Source organism: Melanaphis sacchari, unplaced genomic scaffold (genome assembly GCF_002803265.2).
Source record: "Melanaphis sacchari strain LSU unplaced genomic scaffold, SCAv2.0 Contig2_pilon_pilon, whole genome shotgun sequence".
Lineage (NCBI taxonomy): Eukaryota > Metazoa > Arthropoda > Insecta > Hemiptera > Aphididae > Melanaphis > Melanaphis sacchari.
The window spans coordinates 2,138,537-2,151,510 of record NW_020271173.1 but is presented as its reverse complement, the minus strand read 5'-3'; the positions used below and the strand labels follow the sequence as shown (position 1 = coordinate 2,151,510).

The following is a 12,974-nucleotide window of genomic DNA, read 5'->3' as shown; positions in this document are numbered from 1 at the left end:
GATTTACCATATTCCTAATGAAACGAAAAACGAGCCTCTCAAACATAGATACGACTACCACCACTACAGGGGAAATAAGCTAAACTTTCATAAGATAAACATTGGAAGACTACACATTTTGACTTAACATCACCCTGAGATCGAATTAAGTTAAGATTGGTATCAAAACTTTTGTTATTATATGTGGATTTAAAATGTATATATATATATATATATATACATTACAACTACTGATATTACTATATACTCTTTAGGTATATAATTTGTAATACATCTCTCAAGTTATTTATCTCGGTTGCTTGTATTCTTGCATGTAATAAATTAGAATATTAATATTTACATCTAATCCAACATCGACTGTTAAATTGAAACCATATATGCAAAAGCGTTTAGGAATTTAAGTTTTATTAAACGTACATGTGGCTCCATGGATCCTGAGTGTCTAAAAATACTTTATTTTACTCTAGTCCGTTATGACCTAGAATTTGGTGTAGTTTTATGAAACCCTGAAAGTAAGCTTAATTGATAAAATAGAAAAATTCCAAAGATGTTTATATACAATTGAGTATAATATAATAAATTTGTTAGATTATTAACCATTTTTTTTTTTTTATTTATTTAGAGGAATTGTAGCTTGCTATTATTATCAATTTGACGGAGCTATAATATTATATTTCTATTCAAATTGCTTAACGATAAAAAGTGTTTCCCAAATTATTAAGTAAAATAAAATATTGATATTTCACTAATGGCTATGTACAAAATATGCATTTCACAAAATCACTTGTAAACATAATATTGTCCTAAATTAGGGCTATTAACTACATTGTAAACTATTGTAATAACTATTTAAATTTTTTTCTTAACTAAAATACATTGTTCTTAACCTGTGAACCAAATTATATGGTTTTATAATAATTCAGCTATACGTATTCTGTACTCTTTGTCTACTATTCAGCAATATCGTCTGCCTATGTATTATTAAATAAAAAAAATAATAATATTACGTGCAATGTGTTGTGCGTAAAGTGTTTCAAAAATTGTTTTTGTTTTTAAATAATAAATGTTATGCCTATACAATGTTATTAATTATTAAAATGTGCAGGTACAGTTATTCATGGAGTAATTTTATCGTGCCATAATATAAATGTTAACTCAATGCCGTGGTGCATAAGGATGTTGTTAGGGATGTACGATTGTCGGAGTGTCTAGTGTTAGTTGTATATTATGGTGTCTCAACACGCAATTATTGATAGATTTTCGTACACGATAATTGTTTACCAAAAGTTATCGACAGTGTAATATTAAAGTAAGTATACAAATTAGTTAAAATGTTAAATCATTAAAATCGAAACCACGATCGGTAGCCGGGTAATACGACAACAGCGCTCATGCAAACAGCAGATTAGACGTGCGCAAACCACAACGTGATCCGGATAGATCTGGTTACATATTTTACGGATGGTTTGTTGCGGATGCGGAATTCAAAACACCGTCGCCATAGTATACTTATTCCTATATATATATATGAATTATAATAGAATCGCGCAAGCGCATATTATAGACCGATCGTTTTGACTACACTCTGCGGAATAACGGCGGTAGAGCCGATGGGTGTGCAAGTGTACATGGATGTGATGAGGGTTGCGGTAGTGGGACGGATGCAGGATATGAGTTCCATAGAAAGACGTGACAAGAAAAAAAGAAAATTAGGGTCGCGTCTCATATACGCCGCACTACAATATACACCCGCTGGTGAATGTCTTATATTATATATTTTCAGCTACCGCGGTGACATGGTGGAAGATAAACGAGTCCGCGGCATCGTTTAAAACCTTGTTAAGTTCTGTCGATGTCAATGCGTTTTATCGGACCGGTGCAGGCCCACCACACAACGCCAACCGCTGGTTTATCACACCTTCTCCCCGCCAACCACGACCGCCGCCATTAACCCTTCACCGCCTATCATCGGCGGCCAAATGACCTGCGAAATGTCGATGTGCAAAATTAATGAACACCCTTTCTCTGTCACTCGTTCTTCACGCTCTTTACTCTCTCTCTCTCTATCACTATATATATATATCTTTCTCTCCCTCTCTGTCTCTCATATATGCAATCACACAATACACGCATACTCTCACTCTTCTAACCAATTTATTTCTAAATCGTTCCTTCGATGGACCTTTACGCACACTTTCCCAAACATTGCTTACTATATTATAGACACCCTTTATACCTACTCTCTACCGCGAACGGACGTGGAACTTCAAATGACCAACCCGAAAATATATTATTGAAAATAATTACGTTGACTCATTAGTAGTCGTATTTCATACGACACATTACGTCACTGCTTACTGAAGTTCTCGACATAAACAAATTAGTTGTAGGGTCGATTCTTGAAAAAAAAAAATACTAAAACAAAAAAAAAGAAACAGAAAACAAAAGAACCATTTTTTTTTTTTTCATCGTCTATTGTAGACGTGTTGACCAATCTACTGTCTGGCAAAAACGTGACACGTCAGGCTTCAATGCTAACCAAAAAACCAATTACACTGCCTCCATCGATCTTTGGTTCTCAAAACGACTTATATTTTTAAACACATCAATATTAGCTGGTGATTCATAACTGCTATTTTGTTGGGTCGTTTTTATTCTGAATCGAATGACAATTTATTTGTTTGAATATAATATTAACTTATATAATATTATCTCGTAATACGACATTTCAGGATGTGCCATATTTTTTGAATGATGGTGTTTATAACCTTAATGGGTTATTGAATTTATTATACTTGAAATAAAATAAGAAACGGCATCTATGAAATATGACACTTTCACTTGTATACAATTTATAAAAATCGTTTAAGAGTTATTCAATTTTAAAATGTATACAACTTTATATTATAATTTTCATGATTATTTTTTGTTAAGAATATTATAGATACATGTTATTTTTTTTTTTTTTTAACATAAAGCACCTACATAATATGTAAAAAGTATTAGAACCAATATTATGCGTTGAAAAGATAGTTTCTGTTTTAAATTCTATACTATTATTATAATTTATATTATTCAAAGAATGATTTATTGATTTAATATTCATAGCTTAAAGAAATTTATATGCTTAGATATTAAAACTGGCAGGTCACATGAAAAGATAATTTTGTTAATGTGTAGATGTTAACTATTCATACTAAACTCATTATATGTGTTCAATTCAATAGATTTTTAAATTAAATTTTAAATAATCTAGGATAGTGACGTCACAGTGGGTGGCTTCTTCTATCAAGTCTTTTGTAAAAACATTCTTGTTAATCATTTAAGCTTATTGTACAAAATATTTATAGATTATTACATTTTAAATAAAAGACAAAAAAGTATATATAGTCATAAATAGTTTCAATATTAAAAAGTTTTTAATAATAACTCTAAAAAAAAATAAAAAATAAAATATATCGTACTGAAAAAATTTGGTTTTCTAACATATTATATTAAAATGTATGAGAAAAAATATTCTTTTGATATTAACTATTAAATAAAATATATTATCCAAAAAATCATTCTGATGATAAAATGTGTCAGCTTTATAGCCTGACAATAAGTTTTATATCTAAAACTATATTAAAATAACTAAAAGTAGTTTTAGCATTAAATTTTATAAAAATATATATTAATTGCCTGTTAAAAAAGAGCATATTATCCATTACAGTGACATTAAAGTAAATGTGTAATAGAACGTGAATTGAATTCCAAAAATTAGATATTAAAATTTAAAAAATAATAATTTAAAATTGTTATGATTTTAGTAACTTTTGACAGTATTAGCTTTGAACGCTTATAACATTTTTTTTTTATTTTTAATATTTAATAATATAATTTATGAAAATTTTAATTACGTTTAAAAGGTTTTTGACCAAAAAAAATAAGTTTTATTAAATTTTATCGTAACAAATACAAACATTTTAATTTTTAATAAAATCCTTAAAATTAATCTTAATATTTTTAAATTTTAATTGTATATAAAAAAAAATTATAATTTAAATAAAAGTTGAATATTTCAAGATTCTGTGATTAATATTTTTTGAACTACAATACGAAATGCGTAAGATTAATATGTTTTGTTTAAAAATGTAATTAATTTTGTTGGAATTCAAAATTCGAACACATTATAAAAGTTAAAATTATAACATACATATTACTAAATTTATCTAGTATTTATACTTGCATATTATGAATTCAAGTGCATAATGCAAATTGCTTAAGCTCATCCAACAACAGTTCTTATACATAGATTTAATATGAGCTTGATTACTTGATTGTCATTATTCTTGTATAAAAAGATAATATCATAATATAATTCTTTAATAAAAACGATCACATACCTAGCCGCTTTATTAACTAATATATTTATACTGATCACAGTTTTTTGTCTTGCTTTAAAGTGGATTTTGAACTATTTATTCGATGAACTAATTTCGCCAAAAACTCTGACCTAACAAATGTATATAGCTTTCCTTTTTTTTCGTTGACTTGTGTTCACTTTTATATACTTGAACAGTCGAACGAAATGCTTATTATTTTTCACCCTTTTGAGCGTTCTACAATGAACTGTAAGATAAAACGTATATCACTTTTAGAGTACCCTATGCCACTGTAAGGCTAATTCGGTACTTTACGACCAAATTTAATTTATTACGGTGCATAGTAAGTCAAATAATTCAATTGTATTTGTTTAATGCATAGCAACTGTCAAATTTTTTTCATTCTAAAAATAAATTAAGTGCCAAAAGTAATAATCAATTATCAGGTCTTAGAGTTATAAAAGAAAGGCCGTAAGTTAAAGCAAATGTTATCATAACATTTTCTTATGAAGTATAATCCATAAAAACCTTAAACCTTACATTGTTTAATTATTTAAATACATACGGAATAATGGATATAGTTGATTTGACCCCTAGACATCAATAATAATCAATATGTATATATATATATATATATATATATCTATATATATATAATTATAATATTTAAGTTATAATAACATCAAATAATTATTTTTATTTTTTTCTATGTGATTACCGTTGTTATTGCTTAACTGTCATTCACTATTTTACATTCAAATCAAGAATAATTTTAATTAAATATAAAATAATTTATGTTAACTTAAGGAAATTAAGTGGAAATATTTATCCAATTCTTGTACAAAAATAATAAACTATAAAACAAAACACATTTTTTTAGTTACATAAAAAATCGCGTCAAAATTAGATTGATATGCGTAAAAATCAAAAACATAGCGAAACAGTTTAACAGTGAACTATAAGAAACAACAAAAAACAGTTTAAAAAAGATAGCGTAGTAACCCAAAATATTTAATGACCCGTTATACTAAAGAATTAATAAAAAAAGAAAATATAATATATTAGTATTAGTTAAAATATGATAGTTATGATAAATCATTTTTTTTTTTCAAAAATTCATCTTACATCAAAACTCAGTTAATATATTGTATTATTTTTCACGTTTTAAATCTTAAATATTCTAAAAATTATTGAAAAAATAAAAAATGATTTCGTTTAATTTTATTAAATCTTATTGAATATTTAGTTCTATGTTTGGTCTATTTATTTTTACGAAACTATGTTCTTTATATTGAAAAAAATAATTCTAAAAACAAAAAAAAAACACATCGATTTAATTTAAAACCGTTATTTTCTTTGATCCGCTTAGAATTAAAGAATTAAAGTTACACTTGAAAAATATTAATATTATAAACATCAAAAAAAAAAAATTATTTTGTTTTTTAGAAAGACTTATGCATTGGATGGACTATAAAAAGAAAACATTTGAGTTTAAAAATATGTTTCTTAATTTTCTACAATTTTCTACTCGAAAAATCATAAACGCACACAACACTTATATTTTATACTTTCCTTATTATTATGTTTTATCTAATACTTTTTTGTTAACAAACATCAAAATTTGATATTTTTTTTTAAACTTTTGAACTTTTTATGAAACTGTACTGCTGTATAGTTATAACTGTATAAATTTGTTATAAAGTAGTTTTAAAATTTACTTTAAAATGGTATGTTATAAGTTATTATAAAAAAAAAAAAAAACAGAGAATCTATTTTACTATATTATAATAATTTTGATATGTTAAATTTGGATCGAATTATAAATCATTGTAAATGAAATATAATTTTCAGGAGACGTGATATAGTAGTATTAATTTTACTATTAGGATATAGCTGCTTGAATTAAATTTTGCAAAAAAAAATTACATTTTTCATATTGTTAATTATTATAATAGTATATATTATTTATTAATATATCATCATATACTATTGTCATAAAACAATTTCAAGTGTTTTGAACATAATGCCGAATCATTTTTAATGATGTATGTAGGGTACTTGTTGCCTCGGTTATTTGACAGCACTTGATGGCAAAATAAAATATCTTTTCATGCAGAACTATTATTTCGGGCATTTTCTCATTATATTAGTCTTTTTTTTTTTTTTGTAACCCATACACTAGTAAACATACACCAAAAGTGTAAATGTAAACTATGATCTATAAAATATTTTATTTATCTATTTATTTCATTTATTTAGTTAAATTAAGTTATTAAAATTGTCTTGTCATTAATTACATCAATGTTAAAATTTGTTTTTCACTTTAAAAATATGTTTTACTATGAAATTTAATTTTAAAATTTTGAGTAATTTATTTTTAACCTTTATTTACTGTTCTTTTGCTAGTACATTTAATTTTTCATTTGCTAAAATATTACTTTGCCTTCGTATCCAAGAAATCTTATTTCCACTGTTTTTGATTCATAGAACTTAATAAATCACCAAAAAATATGTAATCATCGAGGTATTAGCAATTGTTTTTATTTATTTTAGAACAAAATACATTGTTTATCTTTTTTCTGCGTATATTCCTACGCACAATAATTTTGCGATTTGTGAGTATATTAATAATTGTATGCTGTAACTACTGTGCTACAGTGTCTTTTTAGATTTTTAATTCGTCACTAGTAAGTGTTTAAAGTTAGGAAGTTTTTTGATAATTTCATTATTAATTATAATATATTAATTTATTTTTGTTAGGATTCTGAATTGGTAAAATTAAAGTTAGACTCCATTGTTCTGGTAAAACAGTTAATTAGAATAATTCCTTAAAAATATTTAAAAATTAAAAAAGGAGTACTCCCTGTTAATTTTTTTTATTAAGTACCAATTATTAATGTTCATAATAAATTGTATTGCATTGTTATTTTTATATTCTCTTTTTATTTATTTTTTCTAAGATTTATTAGATCGTTTAATTGTCTAGTTTTTTTTATTATTTATTGAGTAATTAATTGTTTTCTTTATCGTGGTTTTACATTTTTTGTTCCATCCATAGTTAAGGTAATTTTTTTAATTACCTATAGTTCAATTTATTATATTATATCTGTACAGATATTAAAATCTTAATCTAATTAATTCCTATTTATTATTTGATAATTTTACCTTTTTAACCTGTGTACTCACTACCCTATAATGTGTTATGACTATTAAAATAATCTACAACAATAAATGGTTATGATAGTTGTTTGAACATTATAATTATACTAATTGGCCTGTGTAAAATCATTGTTGAATTGGAATCGGTTTTTTTCTATTTTTATTTCCATTTATTTTTCAATATTTATTTATGAATTTTTGTTTTAAAATCCTTACTATAATACAAAAATTATCATCAATTCATGTTACAATAAAAATGGTAACTTTTATCTATGGACTATGGTTAACTCTGTTTTCACTATAAATCAACCGACAACGTGTTTGAAAGTTTGTTTTTAACAATTGTTCAATTTTTAATACACTGATGTTGACCAATTGTTCAAATCTATCTCTATTGTTGCAAAATGTTTCTTTAAACCCGAATTCGTGCTTGGGATATATTATTATGAAAACTCAATTTTCAATGTGGCAGTTAACGATTATACGTATCTGGACACTGAGGATGAGTGTCTTAATAATACAGTAGATACTAGGTACTGTCAATGATGGGGGTTTTAAAATAACACTGTGATAGATCCAAACGTATTATATTCTGTGGCTAGATGTTAGATATCACGCTTATGAAAATAATGTTTCACATTAAACCATTGAAGCATAAATATGATTATAAACTTGTCAATCAAAGCATTGAAAATTCATTAGTAATAATAAATTTGTTCGAAATTTCCTATGAACTCTTAGATAACTCTAATAATAAATAATAATCATAAAATAAATAAATTACTAAAAATAAAATTAAAAACATTTTTTTTTTTTTTTTTATGAACAAGCTGATTTTAATCAGATCGTCAAACCTATCAAGTAAGTTAATGAATTTTTTATATGTATACTATATAATATAGTGAACAATTTGTAGTTCAATATTGAAATTTACGTGAACAAATAATTATTAGGGTAACATGCGCTGAAACACAATGAACGAATACCTTTTGAAAGTAGTTATAATTATATTGAAAAATATCTGTCTATAGTATGTAATATACTATTATATACGGAAGCATGGTAAATAGTAATGTACTAGTCGAATCCCGTTGGCACGTTCGACATTTCCAATATTCTATCGACAGCTGTTACTAGTGCTGGGAAAGCAATTTTCCAAACACCTGTATTTGGAAAATACGGTCAGGCGCTTGAGAAGCGGCAGTAGTACATTATAATATAAGATATATATTACCTACACAATATATACGCAAATTATTGTCATCATAGATAACGGAACCGTATGAAATGAATATATTACAACAGTGGACAATGTGTGTGTGTCTATCTTTTCGTAGCATCAGAATCATTCTCGTTCAAATAGAAACGGTACTGAAGATCATAAATTTTTATTCAAATGATACGTTGAGAGATTTCAAATAAATAACAAGATGATATTTCGCATTAAATTCGTCCTGTAGTCATTTTTGCTTTGTGTTTTATTTTTATTTTTCCGGATTTTTATTTTAATATTTTTTTTGTCTCTTTTTTTTTTTTAGTGAAAAAATCAACGCTCGGCACTTTTATAAACAAGATGGTTGCTTGTGAGGTTTTTTCAACCACAATTCCAAAGACAAATGTTGTGCAAATATTATCAACCATTCTATAATATCTTTTGTCCTAAATCTTAACGTAACGAAAGTAAATACGTTTCTCGCAAAATCTACAGTTTTCACAGAAAATCTTTCAACCATCTACATTGTGACACTAAGAAATCAACACAGATTTTATATTATTATTATTAAACTAAACGTCATTTTTCGTCTTTTGGCGTCATATAATTCCACTCTCACAATGTGACACTCATTTAATCCTTTTTTAGGTCCTTCATGATGGATCTACTACCTCCGGTTAATCTTAATAGCACAGCTTATGGTGAATTTAATAACTATTTTGATCTAAAGTTTGAACTCTAGAACTTCGTCGAATTCCATCATATTATAATCCACATGAAATACAATTGAAAACCTATTTCTTTTGTGTTCATTAGTAATTAATACCGTAATTTATTATATAATATTAATTTCATTAAATACATTCCCGTGTGAGTAAATCAGCTTAAGTTTTATAGTTTTACTTGCGTGTAGAAAACTAAAATTTATAAATGTACGATAAACTGATTTAATATTGAATAAATATATCACCACCATATCCTATCACACAAAAGTTTCTGACATATTACCTTAAAATATAATTAATACCTACTATCAACTAATTAAAAACAACTACTTCCTAAATGAATTATTCAGGCGAATACTTGGATTAATAAGTTGCCCAAGACTTTCATGTTTGTAATAAAATACAAGAATTAAAAATTATATCTAAAAATCAAAACAATTAATTTTCCCAACCTTGATCTAAGAGTATAATTACCAAAGTATCAAACCGCTTTAAAAAACCTTTTGAAATGTAATTGAACATTTATACATATATGTATACAATAATATATTTAATTATTATATACATAAAATTGAATTATTTTTAAATGAAACTTATACACATAAATTATAGTTAAAAGCTCTTACCCTTAGCCTTTGGTTTGCTGAGAAGCTTAATAACAATATCATCATAAGCTTTTTCTTCTGCCACGCCTGAATCTTTTACTAGTTTTTCCTTTACAGCAATACAAATATTGTACTTGGGCATCAATTTCTCTAATTCTTCAAAAGCTTTAATGCCATAACTGGACTCTTCGTATATAATTGATATGTAACTCCAGCCAAGTCTCCGAACAATTTCTACCATTACCTTTACTTGGTAAAGATCTGATGGTATAGTTCGTGTGAAGTACTCGAAACGTTGTTTATTACTTAGTTCAGGACTTGTTGACCAAAATGAAACCTAAAAAAAAAATGCAATTAAACTGTATAAGAATATAAAAAAATTAGATTTAGATGATTATCTTCAATTTGAAGTGATATTAAAAAAAATAATATATATCAAATAATAATTTTCTTGTGAGTTGTTTTTACTGAAATCAAATAATTCCAAAAACACACAGTAACGATTTTTATTATAAGTATTTGAAATACAAAATTTAAAAAAATTTAATATTTCAAACATAAATAATGATATTATTATATATTTTATCATAATTCTAACTCATGATTTAATCGGACTTGAAACTCTTTGCTATTCTGTATACTGTATATTATTATTAACTATACATAATAAAATATTTAAAATAATTAGATTATGTCATTAACTTATTCAAACTGCTTCAGCTAGATTTTTTTTTAAGGTTGAAAGAATAATGATAAAATTTGAATGGTATACATTTTAAACAAAATTTTATTTTTATTAAATTATAATAAATAATTACAATAATTTGCTTGCTACTGTGGAGCCGATTATTAATTAATAAATACATTTATAATATGATTTACAGTATTTCCCCTGATGTGACGTAAAAACTACGTGTTTCTTTTTCTTAATATTTCAACTTGAGCAACTTTTGTCATTTTTCAACTTAGATGTACTGATAACACAATAATTTTAGTGCACGAAGGACACCACCCGTTTTTCGTTACATAGTTTATATTTTAGTGCAAGCTAATAATATGCTATGAACTAATATAATTATAATTATTACTTAGTATTCATTACCCCGGCTCAAGTTACTCATCAACCTTCTGGAAAGTCAAGACGGGTGGTTGATAAATCTAAACCATCCCAGAGGTTTTGTCCACACAACTTAAGGATCACCCCTTTTGCAATTTAAAATTAAATATATGTTATTTACAATTATAATATTTAAAAATAAAATAAAAGGATGATTAAATAAAAAAAAAAAAAACTATTTTATTAAATTAAAGATTTGATTATTATTGGATAAAAAACTTTTAACTTCTAACTACTATATTACTAAAAAAAAAAAAATATTAAATAATATATATAATATAATCGAATGTCTTTAGAAATATAGGATGTTAAAACGCATTTGTTCAGAATCGTTTTTCATCATATGTAATGATTTATTATTGAATTCAAATTTAACACATCCATTACAACGTCCTTGTCAATGAAAAGATACACTCAAAGAATACTGTACAGCAAAATGGTTTTTCCGCTTTTTTTTAATTTTTAAAAACTTAGTAATTTTTACTACAATAGTCTATAGTTTTTTTTTTTTTTAATTTCAAAAATAGCTAGATACATCTAGTCATTTTTAAATCAATTTAAAAATAAATAATGTTATTCCCTATCTTCTATAATATTAACTATAATAATAATTATCATCTATTGGTGCTATTTAGAATTAAATATTTCATAGATGTTGTAACATTTTGTAGGTATTAGCAATTATTTTAAATCAATTTGTACTAAATTTATAAAGTAACTAAATAATTTAAGCCAATCGACAAAAGTTATATTATGAGTATACAAGTACATAAAAAGAAAAGTAAAAATAATAAAATAAACTGATCTGTGAAAACATAATTAATTAAAAATTAAATATTTTAAACAGTTCAGAAAATACAGTAACATAGGTAATAACACATCTAATATACCATTAGGCATAATTATAATTTGAACATTATACAAACATGAATATACATTTCCGAGTATATTCATATAAATAATAAAATCGAATAATAACTTTATATTGATAATATTAATATTACAGGCTAAGCTCTAAACAATATTGAAATTTTTTTTTTTTAACATACATTTTTATTAATATATACTTATTTTACGTTCAGGGGAACATGTAACTTTGTTCTTTTGTGAATGAGATCAAATTGAATATTTTAATTTATTATTATAATATATGATGGTTTAGTGGATCTATTATTTAAATTATTTATAATTTCTAAATCCTAAATCAGTATTCCAGTATAGTCGTAGTTTCGTTTAAAATGTATTTAATTTGTTTAATTTAGACAAATTTATAATTGCATTTCCAAGAAAATGTATTTATGCATAAAGACAAATTGAAAAATAATGAACTATATAATTACACATTGTAATATAAAGGTCATAGCAGAATAAATAGTTTATTATGAATTATATTTAAACTTAATTTAATATTAAATTAAATGTAGGTAACGTGTTTATTAGATACGCTAATGATCGTAGAAATTGAGGCGTATAAAAATAAGATAAAATATAAGTAATAAATCAAACGTGCAATTATTAATTCTGGCAAATTAATTGTTGAATATAAATAAATATGTGAAATATATAAATATTTATTAGTAATATTTTTAAAAATGAATTATTAAATGTTAATCTAAATATTATAGGCACGCTATTTTATTTATTGCGATAAGAATCAAATTAATTGTACGTTAATGTGTTAATAGTAAATTAGTTATTACTTTTTAAATTTCAGTATATTCTATTATATTGTTTCAATGTATAAATATCAAAATTATAAATTTATACTTACCTATATCTAGATAGTACATA

General features: G+C 24.8%; 1 protein-coding gene across 1 annotated transcript in view; it reads right to left on the bottom strand.

Moving 5' to 3' along the window:
• LOC112595819 (metabotropic glutamate receptor 2) overlaps nucleotides 1-12,974 on the bottom strand; it is a gene marked incomplete in the record, with an annotated part of 171,686 nt that overhangs the window by 81,562 nt on the left and 77,150 nt on the right. Inside the window, 1 exon segment of the mRNA XM_025341183.1 lies at nucleotides 10,088-10,403. Within this exon segment, the coding sequence (XP_025196968.1) occupies nucleotides 10,088-10,403 (316 nt within the window).